Source organism: Mastacembelus armatus, chromosome 9, assembly GCF_900324485.2.
Source record: "Mastacembelus armatus chromosome 9, fMasArm1.2, whole genome shotgun sequence".
Lineage (NCBI taxonomy): Eukaryota > Metazoa > Chordata > Actinopteri > Synbranchiformes > Mastacembelidae > Mastacembelus > Mastacembelus armatus.
The window spans coordinates 10333096-10356906 of record NC_046641.1 but is presented as its reverse complement, the minus strand read 5'-3'; the positions used below and the strand labels follow the sequence as shown (position 1 = coordinate 10356906).

At 40.2% G+C, this 23811-nt stretch overlaps 1 protein-coding gene across 3 annotated transcripts in view; it reads right to left on the bottom strand.

Annotated features, from left to right (window-relative positions):
- arb2a (ARB2 cotranscriptional regulator A) overlaps window positions 1-22991 on the bottom strand; it is a 140654-nt gene extending 117663 nt beyond the window's left edge. For 2 of the 3 annotated variants that reach the window (XM_026320916.2, XM_026320918.2), the window contains exons 1-6: window positions 22901-22991; window positions 22116-22273; window positions 20983-21084; window positions 15967-16067; window positions 4831-4896; window positions 3072-3263 (exon numbers count right to left, since the gene is read on the bottom strand). In XM_026320916.2, coding sequence (XP_026176701.1) covers window positions 3072-3263; window positions 4831-4896; window positions 15967-16067; window positions 20983-21084; window positions 22116-22273; window positions 22901-22983 — 702 coding nt within the window. In that variant the 5' untranslated portion in view covers window positions 22984-22991. Of the gene's footprint in view, window positions 1-3071; window positions 3264-4830; window positions 4897-15966; window positions 16068-20982; window positions 21085-22115; window positions 22274-22376; window positions 22874-22900 lie in introns of those variants that run through there. The other variant, XM_026320917.2, reaches the window with a different exon arrangement.
- Between the last annotated feature and the right edge of the window lie 820 nt (window positions 22992-23811).

The following is a 23811-nucleotide window of genomic DNA, read 5'->3' as shown; positions in this document are numbered from 1 at the left end:
TGTCATCATCATTTACTGGTATGACAGGGACAGTGTTAGATCTATCTATATACATGAGCATGGTGGGTATGGATGGCTGAAACAGACGATAGGGTATAAGTGGTGTAAGTGACAGTCTGCCCCGAGATTCACCCTAGAACTTGATTGTTTTTGTGTGTTCATGTGTGTTGTGTCGAGGGACTGATTAACTAGTGCAATCAGCTATTTTTCCCACAATCCCCTGATTGGCAGTGGTGATCCCACCGGAAGAGAGGAAAGGCTGACTCCAGCTTCCAAGGAACATGGCTAAGTATTGCAGAGTGGTGCTTTAACGCAGGTGCAAGCCTATGCACACCGCAGGCTTGCAATGCATGCACACACACAAGAGTTATACAGACTCAAATTAACTGTTGTGCCTCTGTGTGTGTATGTGTGTGTTTTGCAAAGCCACAAGCTTCCCCCATAGTTTTCTGATTGCACTCCAGTTGACCCTTCGCTGCAGGCTTTGAATTTCCAATCAACTTCCCATGAGTAACTTCACATGAGCTGCACTTGAGGCAGATGATTTTTTTCTACAAAAGATTTTTGGAAAATGAAGCCTAATCTAAAAATACTCCAAATATCAACATTTGGCTCGATACTGCACTTACACAATTTTCTAAATGTAAAATATGGGTCTTTTTATGGTACTAGAGCTGCTATTGGACAGAGCAGGTTTTTAGACTGGACCTTTAAGAGGATTGTATTAAAGACAGTTTGCTTTCAGAAGAACTCCACTTTTAGATAACACACTGACTGTATATCACTATTCCCAGTTACTTCATGGAATAGTATACTTACTGCTACAAGCTGTTCATAAACCGCTTCCTCATTTAGTAATTTCCTGATTATTAGGCTTTGGAAAAGTTAGTATAAACTCTGAATCATAATCAGCTGTGGGTTATCAGAGTAAGTGGAGAACTTGATGGCTAGCCACAAACGTAGCAATAACAAGCATTTGTAGGTGAGTGCTTTTTTATGCTATTTTACTGCTTTTTACTTACATATCAGACATTCATGCCTCATAGTAAATATGTGGCTAGTTTTATATTATTAAAATCTTCAATTAACTTATTTTAAAATAATGACATCGATGTTCAGGACTCAGTCTACCGGGACTCATCATGATTTTTGTTGCATCACTCTTCACATGAGGACAATAAATATAACAGCCACTAGGCTAACCAGTGAGACACACATTTAAAGTAATGTATAACTACTGCCATGCCCCTATACACGTTTGTCTTTGTGCTATATTACAGGTGGGAGGCAGTATTTTTAAAAACTATATTGGGCTGTTTCTGCCAGTGTTGAATTAGTGGCATTTATAAGAATACAAATAAACCAGATAAGATGTATAGACAGTAGCCATATTATTAAACAAAGGCTGGCTTAATATTTCAGTTTTCATTGTTAAAGGATAACTAATCTTTAAAGTCTATTGATATTATACTAGACAAAAAAAAACCCAGCAAAAACTGCCTCTTCTCAGATAATATAGTAGCTATAACTCCTGCACAAGCCTTTCAAAGACACTCCCACAAATTTCATGGTATGACATAATAAACCACCAACATGCACATAATAGATGCAGACAGCCTGAATTGACTGTAAATGTGTGTGCCTGTCTTTCCAGTACACACACAGTACAAGGCCTGTGCGAGGTAAATGCCTGGATGATGATTTGTCAGAGTGTAAGAACACAATTTCTTGTTTACTATGATGAATGAGCAACACTTACACTGCACGCACCATGTTCTCTATATCTAGGCTGTCACTTTGAGTCTCTGCAACACAATTCTGCCTACTCACACTGCAATACTATCCAGGGTAACTGTAAAAGACAGTTTTGGAGTACCTGAATCACTATCATCCTTCAGCACGCACAGGGACACATGTGCACACTCCAAACATTTCCTGTCGTTGTACTCAGCAGGCTAGGGCTTTACACAGCAGTGAAAGTCTTTACGGTATTCACATGGACCAAATGAAGGAACAAGGGGGAGAGGGAGAGCAGGATCTCCCCTAAGTCAATTTGAACAGCGGGCCAATGAAATTACACAGGTAGTTGTGGCCATGCTGACAAATGAGCACAGAGAGGGAGATGAAAATAATAAGACAAGCAGAGCCACCTTTTGCTAGCTGACATACAGATGTATACTCATGTGTTATCATACGGCAGGGAAAAAAACTAATCTCTATTTTACATTACATTATCTCCTCTCTCACAGCTCAGTCAGCAATGAACACAGGACTATATAGAGAAAGTGCATCATAATAATGCATAAATGTTTTCTTCTATAATAATTATCATGTTGAGGAACATGCTTCATTTCACTAAGAGGACAATGATAAGTCACAACTGTGTGTTGGGAACTGCACAGTGAAGTAATAAAGTCTATGTTTGCACCTGTGAATGAATGCCTGCTTGTTATTATTTGCTTCTGTGATTATATGGTGCTACTGGGTGCTGAAATCATTCAGCATCGTATAATTTCTGATATGACCACAAAGTCTCCTTTCCACTCCACATTTGTGTAAATTGTACAATGAATTCAAACTGAATTGATTCAGTGCAGTACAACCAGAATCTAAGGTACACAAACCCACAACAACAAATTACTGTACTTGTAATCACATACAAATCTCCTTTAGATACATGAAAACAAAATACCCCAACACTATGATTCTGACTGTATTACAACCGTTGCCACATTCCTAAATAGTCAGGCCTGCCCTTCATGTCACACAAATATCCCATTAGGCTAACCACTGCAGTTGTGGAGGTATCTCTATGTAGTAAGCATTTTGTCACTCCAAGATCCTCAAAACCTACCAGATTGTGTCACAGTTTATAAAAATGCAAAAATAAAAAAATGAGAATATGTTTTCAAAAAAGTATTTCAATTTATGGCACAAAACATCCTCTTCTAACATCTTACTTGCAGTGCCCCCAGTGTACTCAACCCAAGCTTCCTTTTTAGACCAGAAAGTCAGTTTAACATCTAAAAGATCAGCTTGAAATTCTTTTGTTGCTTTTATTGTGCCCCTACCTCCATGGCTTTGGTGATGAAGGGTATCTGTGTCCCTGAGTCCAGGTCCTGGTTGATGATTAGTCTACGGGCCCACTGACCGGCCCGAACCACACCACTGCCTTGGATCAGCACCAGCAGCTTGGATGGGTTGGACAAGGCATCTGGGCTCAAGTAGATAAAACTGGTGGGTTCATCACCTGTAGCATCCACCTAAACATTCAGAAAAAACACAGGTCATTTTGTGTCACTAATGTATTGATGTCATCCCCACAAAAATCTCTTATTTGGTGTTGTATATTTCCCCAATCATGATGATTTATTTTGGAAACATGTTTTAAATATGATTTCATAAACTTTTACATCAATAGAATCAAATCTTTGCTGTCTCCATGCAACAGGAGCAAATGCAAAAGATCAGATTTTAAGTTTATAATTAGAGCTTTGATTTCTGTTGTTTCAAGTAACAATATGATAGCGTTCACGAAAGAAAGGTCAGGAAACTTATTTAACATGCATGAGTTTAAAGAGAATCACTCTTCTATTCTATGGCCTTTGGAATAAAAAAAAAATTTTCATTTACATCAGTACACTAATTATCAATAATCATGATTAAAAAACAGCCTTTGTGTGTTTAAAATGGAAGCATAAAGTAATACAGACAAGGAGAGAGGCTAAGTGAGTGAGTGACTGAGTGTGTGTGTGTGCACGTGTTCCATCCACAGCCAACGCTTCTTTACATCCCTCCTAAGTATGCCTGGAAGAATCTCTAAGGAGACAAACACTGTCCATAAAAGCCATGGGTGGCAGCTGCGAGAACTTAATCCAAGCAGACAAAGAGAGCCGAGTGGGGGAGAAAATCTTACCCTTTATTCTCTTGTGCTCCCTCATTCCCTCTCCCTATACTTGGCTGTGGTTAATCTTCTTAAAATCTGCGGTCACAAGTTCAATGCCACGCAGGTGGACAGACCCACCACTAACACACGAATACACACACACACACACCATATACACGCTGGCGGGTAGGCAGCAGAAAAGCAGAACAGAGCAATTTTCCAGAGGAATAATGAGATAAATAGGCCAGGCAGATAAACTAGTAAAAGTGTATGGGGGCTAATGAAAGGAGCTGACTCCCTGGCTAGGTGATTTATGGACACTGTTAGCGCTAGAGCTAACTCTGCGATGCTTCTAAACACCAGCCCTGCCTAACATCCCTATAAACGCAGCCTGAAAAATGATCACAACATCTATAAACAGAAAAAGTGCAGGGCTGGAGGGATAAAGGGGGGCAAAAAGAGACAAACATGCTTCCAACAACAAATAAAAGGGATCAAGAATGTGCTCTGAGCCTGGATGAGCCGGGCAAAGAATAACTCCATGATGGTAGAGTAGAAAGTGAAAATGAATGCAAAACAGATTAAGCATCAGCATGCTGTGCCTCTGCGCCTTTGAAATGACACGTCACAATACAGTTAATTTGTTGAGGAGACACTTTTGCACAAAGGATGTGGGAAGGGGCGGGGGCAATAGAAAGGGAGGGAGTATGAGAGAAACTGAATGAGACAGAAAGAAAAAGACAAAAATGATAGAGAAATGGAGAGAGCTGACTCCTCACAATCCCCTTTTCTTCAATTTTTTTTTTTTTAAAACAGGACACTCAATACCATAATCTCACTCTGAAGCCAAAGCATTTATGTCAATTTTCATATTTAATACTCACTTTAATCTTCAAGGGCATAAATGGAAGAGGAAAATGTCTCTTTTCTCTCATGGTACTTACTGGCAGGGTTTCTTTTGTCATGTTGTACTTTTTCTCCAACAGGTCATAAACATACTGAGTGATGATCTGGAGAATAAAGGGACACAGCACATAAGCACAGTCAGACATTACACTGATAATGCAGTCTAATGCAATTAATATTTTCATATTACTATTTATACATAGCCATCCAATAAAAGCAGACTTAACTGTGTGTATGTGTGAACAAAGGAATCAGAACCAGTGTCATGTTTGCAAACATATATATATATATATATATATATATATTTGAGCTACTTGAAAGGGTCTGGATCGTACAGTGTGTGTGTGTATATGTGTGTGAGAATCAGAGTGCGGTGAGAGTGTTTAGTGCTGTAAGTGCCAGCAGAGGAAATCTCCTGTACAAGGAAAGGGCTGATGTAAGTTATGTTTATCCCTGCAGCCACAGCACTAAAGAACCTTGTATACCGAGTCATCCCAACCCCAGGCCAAGCCTTTCATGGTTCAGTGACATTAACGACTTTCTTTTCAATTTTCCCTTTTTCTTTCTTTCTTTTCTTCTCCATATGTCCTGCTCAGCTGAGAACGGAGAAATGCACTTAGTGGAACAAATATGGATTTTGATCAGTTGTGAAAGAATGTCAGAGGAGTTAACGGAGGACAAACAGACCACCACTGGCAGGAAGTTTTGTTGGAGTCATTTCTGTGCAGTGTGGATGTTTCCCCAAACATGTACAATGACAAACTTCATATACGGTACATATCACAACAATACAGTGACAGACAGATAGACCACAGAGAAAGCTCTCCTGCTCTACTGTAAAATCTAATGTTACAGTAACTCTTGAAACATCCGCCTTACTAAATCAGAAAACCACCACCTAGAAACCATGTCATGATCTCTAGTCAAAGACTAACCAACTGACTCACCCCAAGCACACACAAAGTTCAACAAGTACCTATCATATCTCACAGCAGAGTTGCAGATAACACTCAGATATCATTAATGTGGGGAAAGAGGGGAAACTACATGGAGATTTAATAATAAAAGATCAATAGAAATTAACACATGCAATGCAACAGGGATGGATTTTTAAAACAGCACAAAAATCAGTGTTTGTAACTTTTAAGCTCTTAACATATTTTATTTTGACAATATCAATATCAATATACAACAAACTGCAAAAATGAAAGGACATGTTTTTGGAGCTAATCAAAAGTAAAATTTTATTTATTAGACAGTATGACAAGCATGAGAACTGGATATTGTAAACAATACAGTATGTTTACCAGAGATGAAGTAATACAGCCAAGAGACAAAAACATAAACAAGCCAGAAAGCTAGACTAACACAATACTAGTTCCTTAGAGAAGTGAGAAAATGTCCACACTTGCTGCTTATATGACTAGTGCAGAATGTAATGACTTAGTATCAATATGTGAAAACACAGATGGGTCTGCTTAGCTTTTGAAATTGTTGGCACTGGCAAAACAAAACATTTTCTTTAGCTCTCAAATGTCAACCACAGGACAATGAAATTATGGATATCCCTAAATTACATGGTCCAAAACACTTCAATATTTCTGTTTTCAAAATGTAAAGATCGCAGTTGATTCTCCACAGGGATAATTTTTCACACAGAAAAAAAAAGGGACAGCAAAAAGGTCAAATATGAATTCTCATGATAATTGCAATATTACAATGCTCTTTTACAGCTATAAGAAACTCAACACTAACTTGATTTACTGCTTAAAGAACAACATGAAAGAATTGCATTACACACCAGACGCATATTAGCCTTATGGCAGCCAATCACAGTTCAGCAGACGAACCAAATGAGATGATCAATTCTACCATTTGACCCTTTAAAGGGGGGGTGGGGCCAGAGGTACTAAAACAAGCCCACCTCACCATAGCTCACCAAACCTCCAACAGCTAATTCACTAAAATGTCAGCCAGTCTGATGAAGACTAAAATGATTCCTGGCTTCAGTATGCTACTGTTTAATGACATCAATAATCCTCACAGGAAATTTCATTTGCACAACATTATTTGTTCAGTGCCTCAGGTGGCTCGAGAACCATCTGATATAGAATAAGGAGAGACTGATGAGGAACAAGAAAAGATAGAAAAAGTGAAAAGAATGCCAGAGTTTCTCTGTATAAACACATTCCTCCTCATAAAAGGATACTGTGGATCATATATAACAACCTGTTATCCAAGCTTGTATATACAGCTGTGTAGTTATCTGTATGCTTTACTTGATAATGTACAGTGCAGCCAGTTGACCTTTCCAACAAACAAGATCCAGATCCAACGAAAGTTTAAAAAAGGTTGTGGTGAGAACATTTTAATGAAACAACTTGGAGCAGACTCAGAGCAGAGGCAAACAACTCAAAAACTAGCAAACATGTTCTGATGCACACATAGAGCCAACCTCCTTCTGTGTGGGCCTCTGAGGACTATGTCTCAGCAGCTGATGAGTACAATAAGAAAAGCCTCTTTGTCACCTAATTACCAATGTGTTATTAGTGCTTTAATGAAACGCCTGCAGGAAGCAACGCTGAGTGCCTGCACTGTCGGCATCGGACGATAGGAAAAGCAGGAGGAGTGGATTTGAGAAATAATATTAAGATACACCAGGAGAAGAGATGGGAGGGGAAACAAAAAGAGATGAGATAGAAATAAAATTAGCCTCTATCAATTCAAGTCAATAGGTATCATGACTATAAACATGCTTACAATGCCCTTATCACTAAAATATATGCAATACCATTCATAAGGGTGCAATGTTATCTCTAAGTGACTGCCAATGTTTCATCAAAATTTCATCTCCAGACATATTTTCCCCCTACAGAGACAGGCGCACACAGAGCAATGGCAAATAGGGACAGTTTACAAACATTTGTACTATTTTGTGGACAGTACAAACACAAAGTCAGACTGCACAGTTAAATAAGAGCAAAGAAAAGTATGAAAGTGGTGTTTCAGTTGTCTTAGAAGACAGTTGGATGACGATGTGTCCTCAAACTACAGCAAGCTGTCTACATGGCCATGAGAGCGATCATGGGAGAGTCTGAAATAGACACTCTGTGGCTGAGGTCACCACTCTGTCTGTGGTTTGTTTGTGTAGAGGAAGCACTGTGGTGATGAAGCAACAAGAGTGGGATCAGGGAGGAAGGAAGGGACTTAGAGGGTGGCTCAGTGGGAGGAAAGAAGGAAAACAAGAAGGGAGAGATGGAGAAGTAATCCCCAGGAGCCAGAGTCCCGTGCCAGCTCCCACTGTGGTGAACAGCTGAGAGGAGTGATGGAAGAGGGAGAGAGAGAACAATACAGTATGTAGCATTGATAAGAGCCTTTAAGTGGGTGGCCTGTGACATCAGCTCCCTTCAAACCTCAGGTCATTCCCATAACAATCTATTCATCACTCTCACTAACACACCAAGCCAAGGTCTTAATGAAGACCATTGTGGCTGCAAGGCAATATGTTTTTAAACTCCTCACTACAGACAGAAAAAAAGACCTCCCACATTACGTCTGCACGAGTTCCTGGTGTGTGTGTGTGTGTGTGTGTGTGTGTGTGTGTGTGTGTGTGTGTGTGTGTGTGTGTGTGTGTGTGCGTGTGTGTGCTGTGTGCATCTGTGTTCTCCCACTGATTACAACAATCATTTTGGTTTGGCTGACCGCACCTGAGGTGATAAGATGATCCTTCTTGTGCACATACAAAGCTGGAAAACCAGGACTGAAAGAAAAGATGCATAGGTAGGAAAGACAAGAAGATGAAGAGTAAGAAAAATATGAAGAGAAAGAATATGGATCACAGAATGATAACAAAGAGGTAAGGAGGATAAAGGTTCAGACAGTCAAGGGCAATGGGAAAAACTGAGGTAATTACAGAGGAGGAAGAGAAAGCAATGATCGGAAACCAACTCAGAGATGATCATGAAACATTACCACATGTTTATGAGGGTTGCTGTGAGTATCATAGAGATACATTTGATGGTTCATTTATACTTCTCCATAGCTATGCGCAGGGTACCTATGCAGCTAAGGGGTTTATGAGTAAGCACAGGTCACTGAGGGTCGCACAAGGTGGATGCGCTCTTCTCCTAAATCTCACCTACGCGTCTGAATAGTTGCACATCCTGCATGCCAAATGTGTTGATCTGACTTCTTGTTGGGAATCAGAAGGCGAATTCAAATGACATTTGCACAAGTATGTAATTATGTAAACAACCATGTGACCGTCTCCTGACGATAGCGCATAAGTGCAATGATGCAAAAGTATACATCTGGCTCAAGGCTCCAACTGAATGCCATTTATAAGGAAACATGCCATCAATTTATAAATAGAAATAAAATATAAAAAAAGAAAAACAAAATCTGACAGTAGTTAGAATTCATAGTTACAGAGATGTCAGTCATTTTTCGGCGTCTATGTAGCCACAATAGTTCATCAAATAATTTATGTTAGTGTCAGGGATGTGAACAATTACACTCAAGACAGCAGCACATACCATACACAGACAGACACACACACAAAGAAACTCATGTACAGACGCACACACCTCTTGTCTCTCTAGTCCAGAGTCCTCTCCAAAAGCCACTTAGCCATAGAAACCAGAGAGCAAGAAGAGGCATCAAAGCTGTTTATATAATGAAAGTGAAAGAGCTGCTCTATGCCATATCACTGACTGCACCCAGGAAAGCATTCCTTCTCCAGAGAATAGAGAAGAGGAAGAAAAGAAGAAAGAAGAAAATCCCCCGAACAATGCAACACAACAACAGCGGCAAAAACAGCAAAGCATACTCTGAAAAAGACACGCTGCAAAACCGAGAGAGCATGAAGCAATAGAAAGGTTGTTTATTTTAAGTTAGTCCTGTGTACCAACAGAAAGTCGTATTAAAATAGGGCCTATTGTTGTGAATGTGTGATCTGTCAGTCCACATGGGAAACAAAAAGAGAGAGTGGTGTAATTCCCATGTGGTCTCTGTCATTCTTCTGTCAGAGGAGAGAGGCCTCTCCAAGGGAAGAAAAAGTTCTCATACAGACTGTTTACAGTTAACATAGATATCCCTCTCACTCACTCCCTCTCTGTCCTCCCTGCACCACACATTCTAATGGCATCGTAATGACTTCCTCAGGTGCTAACTGAAAAGCCAGCAGAGGGCTAATTCAAAGCAAAGTACTGTATGCCACCGTGGGTGCCGGCAGTAACGACAGATGCCAGCATAACTACCAGCCCTCCTGTATTTTCTCTAACACCTCCCTACACCCCCATCCCCTGTCCAATTCCCTTCTCTTTCATCAACTCTAATCCACCTCACCCACTCCCTGCAACCATTTTTTGTCTGACTGTGTCTGCTTCCTCCTCCCTGCTCTCAGCAGAAGCTGCAGCAGCAGTGTTCATGTGTTTTGGGAATGGAGACATGATGGCAGTCAGTGAATCAGGGCAGACAGCTGTCATTTATATTGCCTCTTAAGAGAGTTCCTATTAGCTCCCCAACAAAATGGTCCACGACTGGTACGGGCCTCCTGGTGCTTTAAGTACAGTAAGCAGGAACTCTTTTCAAAGTTCCCACTGTACGTGTGGCACAGCACTCCATGGCTGCACCATGAGCTTTGTTACTTATTCAGAACACTACCACTACTACTAAAAAATGTGATCCAACTACTGTAGGTTAATTTTTATTATTATTTATAAGGACTCAAATGCCAACTAGAATTCTGCTACTAGAGAAACACATCTAAAACCTCACATCTAATGAAATAAATGTATGTTTGTAAAATGTGTTGTTTAATACTCTTAGAAAGTGTTTCAACTGTAATATGTCTTGATATACTATGACTTCAAAAAACAAGTCAGTACTCTAAAATTCTGATCATCTGCTTCAGTAGACACATAGAAACATGCAGTCAGTAGGTAAGGTTAGATTTCACATTTAATTGTCCTGAGACTAAACATATGCAGATGATATTGTAATTTATGCACATGGCAGACATATAACAAGTACCCCAAAATAATATAATATAATCTAATATAATGTTAGCAAGAATTTTTTCCCCATTTTCCTCAGTGTTTTGCTCAAGGGCACTTGTATCAGGGTCTTACACCTTGGCCAGCTGGTTAACACTATGACAACAACCAGCATCAACAAGGTGGAAAGAGAGAGAGACCGGAAGAGAAAAAAGATAACAGAGAGACAGTGTAAGATAGTGAAGGAGACAGACAGAGCGAGAGATGAAGAGACAGAGAGAAAAGGGGAGAGAGAGACAGCTTTCTAATTCAGCCATCTGGCTAGCTTTACTTCATTATAATATTCTGACTGTGTGTGTGTGTGTGTGTGTGTGTGTGTGTGTATGTGTGTGTGTGTTTACAAATTTGTGAGTGCCTTCGATTCCACAGATGCAGGCAGAGCAGAGAAGAATCCTCATTTATTAACAGCTTAATAGAGCTCCATCTGGGCCAGACCCTATGCTTGTCTTCTATCAGAGAGATTCATCACCGAATCACAGGAATTAGACTACAACTGACACCTACACAGGCTGAGGTGACCCTGCTACACTGGGTAACACCACACAGAGAGCGTGCACAATAATATAGCCATTATGAGAACATTCAGAGCCAAAAACAGAAAATATCACAACACCAGCAGTCTTGGTTTGTGTAATGTTTTAGTCTGAATATGACAAAACAGGACAGAATAGCAAGAAAAGAGCACAACAAAGAATCCATTAAACAATACCACCATTTATAAACTGGCATTAACGGGAATAACAAAGAGATCCAACGAGCCGGTGCCTAAACGTTTTATAGTGCATTCAGAAGATAAAAAGCATATTTCAGTTGTACACGTCTTTCTCCCTCAACAACAGACCATCATAGATACTCTTTTCTATGTTATTACCATACCGTCAGACTACAGAGACAAAAAGGGCATCAGCAAGCAGACTCACTCTTGGTAAAAAGGAAAAATAGCTGGATGCCTCAGTCCTGTGAAAAAAATTTACTTCAAATAGCTAACAATCAGGTGACATTTGAAGGTTCTTACAATGAGGAAAATCACTAACCTACTCTGTGTTCGCACTGACATAAGCACATTCAAACAGTTCCTGTAATTTATTAAACTAGTATTTATCCTGTTTTATTAATCATTTCATTTTTATAAACCTACCTTGTGCATGTTTTCAGTGATTTCTCACATTTCTCCAACTATAAGCGAGCAGCTGTAAGCTTGATATACAGTATTTAGCCAATTTATGCCTTTGTTTGATGTATGCAATCAAACATGGGGTTTCATCTTTATGTATGTGCCTACTACACTCATACTGTGCCAGTTCAGCCTTCTCCTTTCTCTCTCTCTACTGGGTGCAGTATCCTTTACATCATTTTCATATTTACATTATTCTATGTCCGTTTCCTTTGATGACTCCTGGCCATAACAAGGATACAAATTAGCATATGCTAGTTATGGTTAATAGATTTTATATATAATAGCATGTGAAAATCTCTCCACAGCATAGCCCAAACAAACATTTAGAAATATTTTTTATACATAAAACTTTTGTTGTATAAAATGAATCACTGCTTTTGTGCTCAACCCAAATTTTGTACCATTGTGTTTCTTTTGCTTGGAGGCCATCACACCAACATCCTCGTCTTCCTTCGCTCTAACTGTCCCTCCATTCAGACAAGGCTGAAGTTCAAATTGGACATCTGGTGCTGTGATGTGTCTGACAATACAGCTGCCACCCCACAGCCCACTGGTGTGAATGCACACACACACGGGCACACACACAAACAGCCATGTCTAACTATAGTTGTGAGGACTCTCAATGACATAATACATTTCCTAGACCCTTACGGGAACCTAAATGCCTAACGTTAAGCCTTATCCTAACCTCAACTTAACCTAAACCTAGTTCTAACACCAAGGCTCAACTCTCAGAAAACATTTGCCTTGAGATGATTGTATTGTGATTTGGCACTTTACAAATAAATGGAATTGAATTGAAATTGAATTTGAAGTTGTAAGGACCAGTCCAAATGTCCTCACAAGCCCAAAATGTCCACTCAAGAATCACATCTAAAGTAAAACGCCCACACAACCATAGAAAGATGTACACACACACACACACACACACACACACACACACACACACACACACACACACACACACACACACACACACACACACACAGTCGTCCACATAAAATACAGAATGGTGAAGAAATAAAGACACTGATGATGAAAGAAGTGAAGGAAAGGGAGCGAAAGGATTGCAATTGAACATTAGGGGCAATGATGCTGCCATTCGATTCACTCTGCCAGGGGCAAACTCATGCACCTTTGTCCTTGTGCCATCTCTCACAGCTCTCATTGTGACCAGTTCTCAAACAGTCTCAGGTGGCAGGTTGATAGAGGGCATTGAGGTATGCTGTAGAAAGGGGTTGGCCCATAACAGGCCTGTCCGCACCGAGATTAATTCTATACTTACCCTCAAATCTGACTAAATCTGTCATCCTGCCTGATGCAGAAATGACAAGGAGGGACGGGAGAAAACACTACAGAGACAAAGACAGAAAGGGAGGATTCATGCACAAACACATCTACATGTGTCGAGCAGACAGACACACAGTAATAATCATACATGTACGCCTTGAACAGCTGAGGCTGAGATAGAGAGGCTGACTAAGCAGCATAACCTACTTTTACAACCAAAGACATAGCGTTCAGTATTTGTGTCTATTTATAATGGAGCATATTTCTTACCAGCAACAACAATGCATTTGTACTTGCAAAACTATATAAGAGAGGTACAGTATTCATTTTCTTGAATCATCTGTGGCCTAAAAACAAAAGACAGATAATACAGCTTATTCAGGTAGTGTTGCTTTCCTCTCAGCCAGTTAATCTCCTGTATCACAACTCATACAGTAACTGTTTTCATTACACAAGCTCGAATCAACACTGATCGACACCATTTCATTTTTTCTTCTCTAAAGAGGATAGTTCTGTCAGGATTTTAATCACAGGATGAATAAAATTTGCATACATCTTACTTGATTATTTGTTTCCTCCAAATCCTTGCCCCCCCCCCAACACAGATGCCTGAGTTCATTTAGTTTAAATGTCTGTGTGTTCTTTCAGGGGCTCTGTTTTTCTGCTACCAAATGTTTGTTTCTACAGCCTATTAGATGCTGGTAGACAGTGCCTGATCAGGCAATGAAAAGAGGGGGAAAAACCTTCACTGAAGGCTGGCTCTCGAAGGAGCTACTGTATACCTGCATTAGAAATAATAAAAACACCCAGGTAATCCCACAAACGTGCCTATCACTTTGCTTTGAACTTCAAAGAATGCACACAACAATTAAAAGCAGTATTGCGGGATGAAAATAAAATTTAAAAAAAGTTTAAAAAGACGATTACAAAAGAACATTGGTCTCATTATCTTAATACACATTGTATGTGGTGGTAGTGAATTAAAGGTGAACTTTACATTGCTGTATGCTTGGATATCTGGTGATGCACTTGCACGACCAAAGAACCTCCTAAGACCATCAAGGAACTTCACAAAAATGTGTCCACAACAAAAGTGTGGGATTCTCAGTCGCAAGCTCAGTCTCAGTCCTACACAGTTCTACTGCAGATTTTGCAACTGACTCCGAGTCTTCCTCAGCATTAGGTGATGTTTCAGTTCATGTTTCAAGTTTTGAAATTTAACTAGAGTTATATACCAAATCTGACACAATTCCAATTCATAAGTCAACTAAGCTGACAAGAAAACGGTTAGGGTGAAATCTGTCATTGACGATACATTGATGATACATTCCTCATTCTAATCTGACAGACTTTGGCCACCAGAAGACTCACTGGTGAAGCCATTTTGTAGCACCAGTGTTAAAAAAGATTTAATAATTAATGTGCTATACAAGTTACAATGTTAGTCCAGTTTATAATGGAAGAAATTGGAAGACCTCTATAGCTCCTTTTATAGAAACCCTGCTGTGTAAAGCATATGGCAATTTAACATGATATCGTGTCCGAAAAAGAGCTGAATTCCATGACAGACAAGAAGTTTTCACACACTTTTGTACTATTTCAGCACCTCAAATGTTAATAATAGCGTAACAGTGGATAAATCATACACAAAGCAACAACATTCGCAGACATATAGATGTGAATGCAAAAACAAGAAATGATATAAAAGTCAAAACTGAACTTTGATCGTTTGGTTCCTTTAACACTACAGCAGCTGGTGTTGAGGTTGGACTGTGGCAAAATCTATGTAAAATCCATCCATCTATCCATCCATCTTCTTCCACTTATCCGGGGCCGGGTCGCGGGGGCAGTAGCCTAATCAGGGATGCCCAGACTTCCTTCTCCCTGGACACTTTCGCCAGCATTTCTGGGGGGACATCGAGGCGTTCCCAGGCCAGCCGGGAGACATAGTCCCTCCAGCGTGTCCTGGGTCTTCCCCGGGGCCTCCTCCCGGTGGGACATGCCCGGAAAACCTCCCCAGGGAGGCGCCCAGGAGGCATCCGAAACAGATGCCCGAGCCACCTCAACTGACTCCTCTCGATGTGGAGGAGCAGCGGCTCTACTCCGAGCTCCTCCCGGGTGACCGAGCTCCTCACCCTATCTCTAAGGGAGCGCCCGGCCATCATGTGGAGGAAGTTCATTTCAGCCGCTTGTATCCGCGATCTTGTCCTTTCGGTCATGACCCAATGCTCATGACCAAAGGTAAGATTAGGAACGTAGATTGACCGGTAAATCAAGAGCTTCGCCTTCAGGCTTAGCTCCTTCTTCACCACAACGGACCGGTACACCGACCGCATTACACCTGCCAACACCCCGATCCGTCTGTCAATCTCACGTTGGCCTTAGAAATGTAGAATTTTGACAACCTGTATAAGTACCAATCAAGCTCTTTTTTCACCACCCACTTAACTCTTTCGCTGAAAAAAAAATTTCATATGGCGGATCTACAGTATATATAAATAGCAAAACAATCCAGGTTCCACGTGTGATAAAATATGTGACATGTCTCTTTGCTCTCCAAAAAAATATAAAAACAACAATTGAAACATCTTGTAATGTTGTTAACAAAAAACATACTGTCATGTATGCCAGCAGAAAAATGAGTGTGTCACCTCTCCAAGGGCTTCATAGCGTTTCTGGTTCCAGCGGTGGAGATCCTCTCTGGCATTGAACACAAAGGGCTCTCCTGTTTTTACATGTCTGAGCTGGCCATCTGTGAGACAAAGACAAAATGAAAAAAGTAAAAATCACACCGACAAAGACACCTCTGTATATATAGTAGGCCTACAACTCAAAATTGTAAACACACCTTCTGATTCAGTGGATATTTTCTTAATTTGTCATTTTCTACATTGTAGATTACAGTTGAATTACAGTATGAATTTATGCCATAAGTACAAAAAGCAAAGTATGTTTAAAATTTTAGATTATTCAAAGTAGCCACCTTTCACTTTGCACACACTTGGCATTCTCTCAACCTGCATCTCAAGGTTGACACCTACAATTCTTTTCCAACAGTCTTGAAGGAGTTCCAGATATACTGAGCAATTGCTGGCTGCTTTTCATTTACTTTATAGTCCAAGTGATCAAACATCATCTCAACTGTGTTTAGGCCATGGGTGTCTGTGGAGGTCAGTCCATCTTATGCAGCATGCCATCTTTCTACTACTTGGTCAAACAACCATTATACAAGCCAGAGCTGTGTTTTGGGTCATTGTCCTGTTGAAAAACAAATCCCACTAAGATCAAACCAGATACGATGGTTTGTGACCCTAGAAGTTTATGCTATCCGTGTTACCTTAGTGTGTCTTGCATTCTGAATAAATCAAACAGTGTCTCCAGCAAAGCACTCCCACACCATCACACCTTCACCTTCCATGCTCCAAGGTAGAAATCACACACATACCATCCTCACATCAACTCTGTATCTCACAAACAAATGGTTACAAATTTGGTCCTGTCAGACCAAAATACCAATTCCCACTGGTCTAATGTCCAGTCCTTATGTTTCTTCATCCACGAAATTCTCTTCTTATTGGACTACCTAGTAGCGGCTTCTTTACAGCAATCTGATGATGCAATGAAGGCCTGGTTCATCCAGTCTCATCCAAAGAGCTGTCATTGAGACATCTGTTACTTGAGCTCTGGGATGTTGTGGGTAACTGGAACTTATCTACACAACAGTGGTAATTCTTGGTCTTTCTTTCCTAAGGTGGTCCTCACAAGAGCTACTTTCATCATAGCTTTTGAAGGGTTTTATGAGTGTACTTGAAACTTTAAAAGTTCTTGAAATTCTCCAGATTTACTGACCTTCAAATTGTGAAGTAATGATGGACTATTATTTTTCATTTAATTAGTTAGGCAATTCTAGCCATAAGAGGAATAACCACAGTAGTCAAATAAGGCTATTTGCTGTATAATAATTCTACCACCACACACAACAGCAATAAAGTCTACCAATCAACAATTGCCTAATTACATATGTTAATTGAAAACTGTTCATCTTGACTTCCTCATGAAGCTGGTTAAGATATGGCCAACAGTGTCCAAAGCCATCATCAAGGCAAGCAGTGGCTATATTGACAAATTATAATTCCATGATTAGCATTTTCATATTTTTGATGTCTTCAGCATCTGGTACTGTATATCTGTTTGTGTGTGTGCGTGTGTGTGTGTGTGTCTCCATACCTCTGATTCTGCATGTAAAAGTAACTTTTTCTGCCAAATACTGCAAACTAAGTTTAACTATGTACTGGTATTTTTTTCATTTTCTCTTTTACTCTGCTGGGTTTTTTGGTTTCCTTTCCCTCCCTCCCTCTCACAGCCACCCTCATCTGGCAGGTACAGGGCCTGTGGATACAATAACTTTCTTCCAGTCACGACTCTGAGGGCCTTCTGGGTAGTCTGGCAGGCTTTGCATAAACAGCTTGTGTGGCAAAACGCTCTCTCATTCTTTTCATCAATCTGAAAGCCTTTCCCCTCACTATTTAACCTTGTCCATCTCTCTCTTCCTCTTCTTCCTTACTCACTCTGGCAACAGGTCACAGGCTTGTCTTCTCCACCTGATCTCTCCAGGATCTCAGAGTAAAGGAGGTGTGGGCAAGGTTTTCAGTGTATTTGTATCTGTGCGTGTGTGCGTGTGAATATGAATTGAGAAAGGTGGGCTGGCATGCATTAGCCACAATGACAACTGCCCCTTGCAGCTCTTTTAAGGATGCTGTCTGAGCATCGGCCACCCTGACCAGCACAGCTTACACACACACCTGAGCAACTCCAGCCAGGACAACCAGGTGTAAATATACAGTAAGTGTCACTGGACTTCTGTAAATTGTTACCAGTGAGCCACGCTGCCACTGCAACATTCAAGAGTAGACTGAGAAAATAAAAACAACTCTTTGGGAAAATGTCTAGGTGAATTATTGTATTTGGGGAAACCAGATGAATTTAACTCATCCAGATTTTATTTCACATAAAACAATCATAAGACAGGAAAACACTGTTCAGAAATTGTACTTTTTTCTTAATAAACAATTACCCTTGTGTGGCTGCAGAACCACTATGTTTATACCTTAGCAATGAGCCCATCGATCCTGCATTTGACATTACAATATAATAAAACACTAAACAGTGTTAAATTTAATTTTGACCTTTATGACTGCAGAATTTGTAAGAGCTAAAACACTGAAAAGTATACATACTTAACCCAAATAGCCACGGGGCTCTCATACTTTCTCAATTATTGCACAATGTGTGGAAACCCATCTTAGATATAAATAAATACAATATCTTTGCAAGATAAAAGAATGCATAGGCATTTTTTTCATCTCCTTCTAAATTGCCACCATTTTCACCCCTCTGTCAATGTGATAAATATTACATTCCTCACACACTGTGTATTACAGCACTTGCTTTCATGGCTAGTTGTTAGACAACATGTAATCCTGCATATAGGTTTGTCATCATGTTGCATTAAAAAGCAGATTTGTGCCTGAGAGGTAGAGCAAGAGACGAGTGAGAAGTTAGGATAAAGCAGTGTGCACAAAAAGTACCTTGAAGAAAATCAATTATGCATTCATGGAGGGGTGAGGATCTAAACACTACTGCCTAAGAGAAGGAAGAGAGGAGCTATAATGAAATCCTACTGTAGGGACGTGATGTGTGTGTCTGCGTGTGTGAGACAAGTAGAGAAGTGTGTGGTGTGGTGTGGTATGTGTGTGTGTCTGTACGGGCTGGGGGGTGATCAGCTCCATCACCTCCCCCAACACATCCTCTCAAAGGAATAACGCTTTCTCAACTTTTCTCCTCTTTTTCTGTCATAATTAGCATTCTGTTCTCAATTTGGCCGCTTAATTAGGTGTACATAACCTTGGATTTCCAGTAATGGAAAACCGGAGGGCTAGCGAGATGAAGCCATCATCTTCAGTGATTAAGATACCTGCAAACTATTGTACACAGCCTCGTCTGTATTCACATCATTACATGGTCAAATTAACATTTTTGTTCCACCTGTCTTGGGCAAAGGTAGCCACGGTGTAGCTATAGAAATGCCTGCAAGCCAGAGCAACTGTGAGCCGACATACTAGAGACACTGCCTGAGGGCCACCGTGGCTTTAATAGAAATGCTATCCTTCAAAAACAGGTCTGAGTGAAAACTGACAAGACATACAGATGGGTAAGGGTGTGTATATCTGTGTGTGTGGGGTGGGGCATGGATAAGCTGTGCTTCAAATGGGGAGTTTGAGCAGGGCAGGGAAGGAAATAGAGAGATGCAGAGAAAGGGGGGAAAGGGAAATAGGGGAGACATAAGGGTGAGGCGATGGAGAGTGTGAAAGTGTTACTCGCTTGATGGGAGACTGAGCTGGGACTTGAGGGTGGAGTGGAGAGGGTGGCGTTTGTTGGCATGGTGGCGTGTGTGTGTGTGGTGGGGGGTGATGGGGGAGGCTAAGTCTTCATGTCTCTCTTCTTAGGCACAGCGAGGTTATGCAAATGCTCCGTCAGGCGGAGGGCAAGGCTGAGTAGGTTACTGACGGGCCGTAGAGTACACAACATGTCCCCCACTCAGCCAGCCAGACAGCCAGCACAGTCACTGACAGAGAACAGAGGGGGTGAGAGAGAGAGAGAGAGAGAGAGAGAGAGAGAGAGAGAGAGAGAGAGAGAGAGAGAGAGAGAGAGAGAGAGAGAGAGAGAGAGAGAGAGAGAGAGAGAGACTATATGGGAATACAAAGAGTCAAACCACCACTGCCACCTTTCCAACTCTTTCTCCCTCTCTGCACCTGGTTTGACTGAAATGAGCCAGGAGAATCCTAAAGAGACTTTTATATCATCTGGATGCACACCACTCTGGGCCCACAGCTACCTGACACACAAACACACCATTGCAACTGAACACCCAAAATGATCCAAGTGACCGCAGAGAGAGCTTAAGGTCATTAATTTAAAAAAAAAAAAAAAACACAAAAAAACACTGACATAACACTGAACAGAACTGTAATTATCCTGAAACTGACTCAGTTTTTAAACGTACTATGGTAATTGTTTTTCTGTGTCACCTTCATAGTCCTATTACCATGACTCCAATGGAAGCAACCAACACAACCAACAGTAAACAATATTGTCACAAGATAATCATAAGGGGAACAAAGGAAGTAAAAATATAATTTAAAACAAATTTTAACATTTTATTCTTATCTTTGATTTTTTTAAATATGGATGATTTTCTTATTAACTTAACTTATTCTTATTTTTTATTAACAACTTCAAGGAGAAAGCCACTCTTCTGTGAATATGTTCAGGTATTGATAAGGACTGCTTCATTTTAGATGCCAAAGGCACAAAAGACTAGCAACTATTACTATAGTTGAAAGGTCATGGATTGTGAACAACCCCGAGTTTATATAGTTTATAACTAGATCTCACGTGCTTCGCTCCATTCTGTACATTTAACTTTACCTTCACCTAAAGCCCTGTATTTCACCTGAGCTAGCAATAATTTGCTCTGATAACTTAGTGTTCATGGAATATCTGTTCATGGGATATGTGTGTTTTTCTGTTAAAATAGAAGGTTTTCTGTGCTCCTAATGCAAGACATGGAAGTGCTTTATGCTGTGAAGACTAAAATATGTACTTACATTCATTAAAGGCGTATTCAAACTCCTCCAGTGTTTTGGGAAAAGTTAAGGGAGGTTCGTCTTTCTTCATCAGTTCATCTAAGTCTATCCTTGACAGTAAATCTGAGGAAAATGAGAAAAGAGAAAATCAAAAGTGAAAAAAATGACAGTAGCAGTTTTTATTCAAAATAATGTCAACAATAATTTTGATTTCATAATCTCAATCACATCATCGTAGCCTTAGAATATCAACAGAATCACCTACATTTTACTTTGATGCCTACCCATTTTGTTAAGCAGCAAATGCTATGCCAAAGTCATCCCTACTCACTTAAAGTAAAAGCTCTCCACCATCCTCAAGTGGCATAATAGGTAGAAAAGAGGATATTCACATCAAATAACCAAACATTTTTCTGCAAAATCTATCACTGAAGTAGAAAGAAAAACTGTGTAAAAACACACAAAATGGTTTGTTAAAAGGTTGGATGAATATGTTTGAATCAAGGTTAAGTGGATGTGCCATCTGTGTCATCATGGAGTGCCCAGCTAAAATTCAAATTCAAAATATGAACTAGTAGGTAAAGCTCTCAGTACATGGGCAAAAAACTTTAGATATATATTTTATTTAGACTCAGAATGGCCACATATATATTTTAAATACATTCAGAAATCGGAGAGAGAAACTGCTCATTTCTTCATAGGAATATGACCAAATTGGTGTTTCTGCCACATTTATTCATGTATTCCTTTGACTAAAACAATGTTACTTACTATTGTGCTCGTATTTTCATGTCAGTTTAACTCTAGTATATTTTCTTCATGCAGTTATCTAGACTGAGGGAACAGTTTTCCTTCAGGGACAAGTAGGCTGGACATAAGTCGTATAAAATTACAGTGCGTAAAAATTTTGTCTCATACTCTAGGTATTAAATACGTTAAACATGTTGGGGTGTTTGCCCTCAGGTCAAAATGGGAGAAAAAGTAGAATCATCTCTAAGAGAATGTGTTTACATGGAGAAACTCATGCCAACACTAGCCACACAAGTCACGACCGAAACTGTAGCTTTACGTCTATTTTCTAGCGCTTTTTCTTCTGGTTTAAATCCATTGCACAACTTTATATTTTTATTTTCACTTTAAAATTCCTAATTCACCTTTTAGTGCTGTGGTTTTCTCTCTGTCCTCCTGGCCAGCTACCTGGGCCATGGCGATCCACAATATGTACAGGGCTGGTGTGGCAGCACGAAGATAAGGAAGATAAAGAAAGATAAGCATAGGTCCTCTGATCCCCCGGAGGTCACTGATATGCATCCTGTCAAGTGTTGAAAACAAAAGAGAGAAAACATGGAACCTGAAATCAGCATTGTTGGAACACATTTACACATTGTACTATAACATGCATATGGGCTACCTGCCTGAGACTCAATCCTTTCTTAAGAGCATAAAACCAATTGTCTCAACCTCTGCTGTGCCTGTAAGGTGGCAGTAAGCCCAAGCATTATTGCAATACAGTCGCAGTCTGCTCCCCTACACAGGCTACAGGCTTGTAGCTTGCTAAATTAAACGCAGCAGTGATCATTCACACTCCAATTACACACTGCTTAAACACCTAACCGCAACTATTTGTCAACATTATTGCTATGAAACATGTAACCGTTTTGTTTGTTCGCTCAACTTTGCACACGTGAAACAACTGGGTTATTTATGGCAACACAACTAAGTTATTCTTGCTTTAAAGCCACGACGCAGGCTGAAGAAAAACACTTGTTTTCACACGCTGAACTTGTCAACATCTGATTATCGTTCGCTACTCTCCAAAACGTGTGCAGCAGTTCTTCGTGGATAGACAGCGGGAAATACTCGTGCTTTTAGTCCACACTGGTTTTAAAGCAGATGTTTGAGAGAGTGTGTGTGCATGCTTTCTGTTCGACTCACGCACCATCCGCACATATGCGACTGTCCACTTCCTGCTGCTTCCTTGAAATTTCTCAAACAGGAAGGACTCTGCGGTATGCGGAGCATGGAGAGCATGAAGCTTCCGGGTTACCGGGGCAACGGACTGGAAGGGTTATTTAAAGAAACAGTAGCACCACAGCTGCTCCAACTTCGTGCGTGATTTCTACCACCTGGCTGCGTCAGGCTCCTCTGCGCTATTGCGTTGGAAGAAGGTAAGGAAGTGCCATTGCATAAGTAGACCCATACTTCCTCCCTCACAGACTTGGCATAAATAGCTAATTTAATGCCTAAAATGCGTTAATCATTCTATAAATAAAGCATTCTACAACTGTACAATTTAGTAAAAATAAAGACACATACAGTATAATAAAATCTAAGAGTTCTGCATGGGTGTGTGTGTGTGTGTGTGTGTGTGTGTGTGTGTGTGTGTGTGTGTGTGTGTGTGTGTGTGTGTGTGTCAAAATCACCAGAGGTGACGCATGGTCAGTGCTTACACGAGTGGCTTTGATGTGGCAGCAGAAGTACAACATTTTAGACATGGCACACATTTATCATGATTGAATATCGGGCCACATGAGAATGTCAGGGCATCATGTCAGCACAGGTACATATGGGTTTTTCGAACCTTGGTGACATGCAAGTGGAAATCGACAAAATGAACTTGAGCATTCTATGTTTGAATATAATAATCAAATACATTATGGATTAGGTCATGCTGGCAGGAAGATGTCATCTGCTATACAACTGCGTGATACATAATCAGCAGTCTCTACAGATGTCTACAGATAAAACCTATAGGTGGCTGAATTGATTTCTAAAGGGCAATAACCTTTATGAGGAATAAAATGTTATCTTAAATGTAACCAGTTTTACCTTCAGATTCATATATAAGGT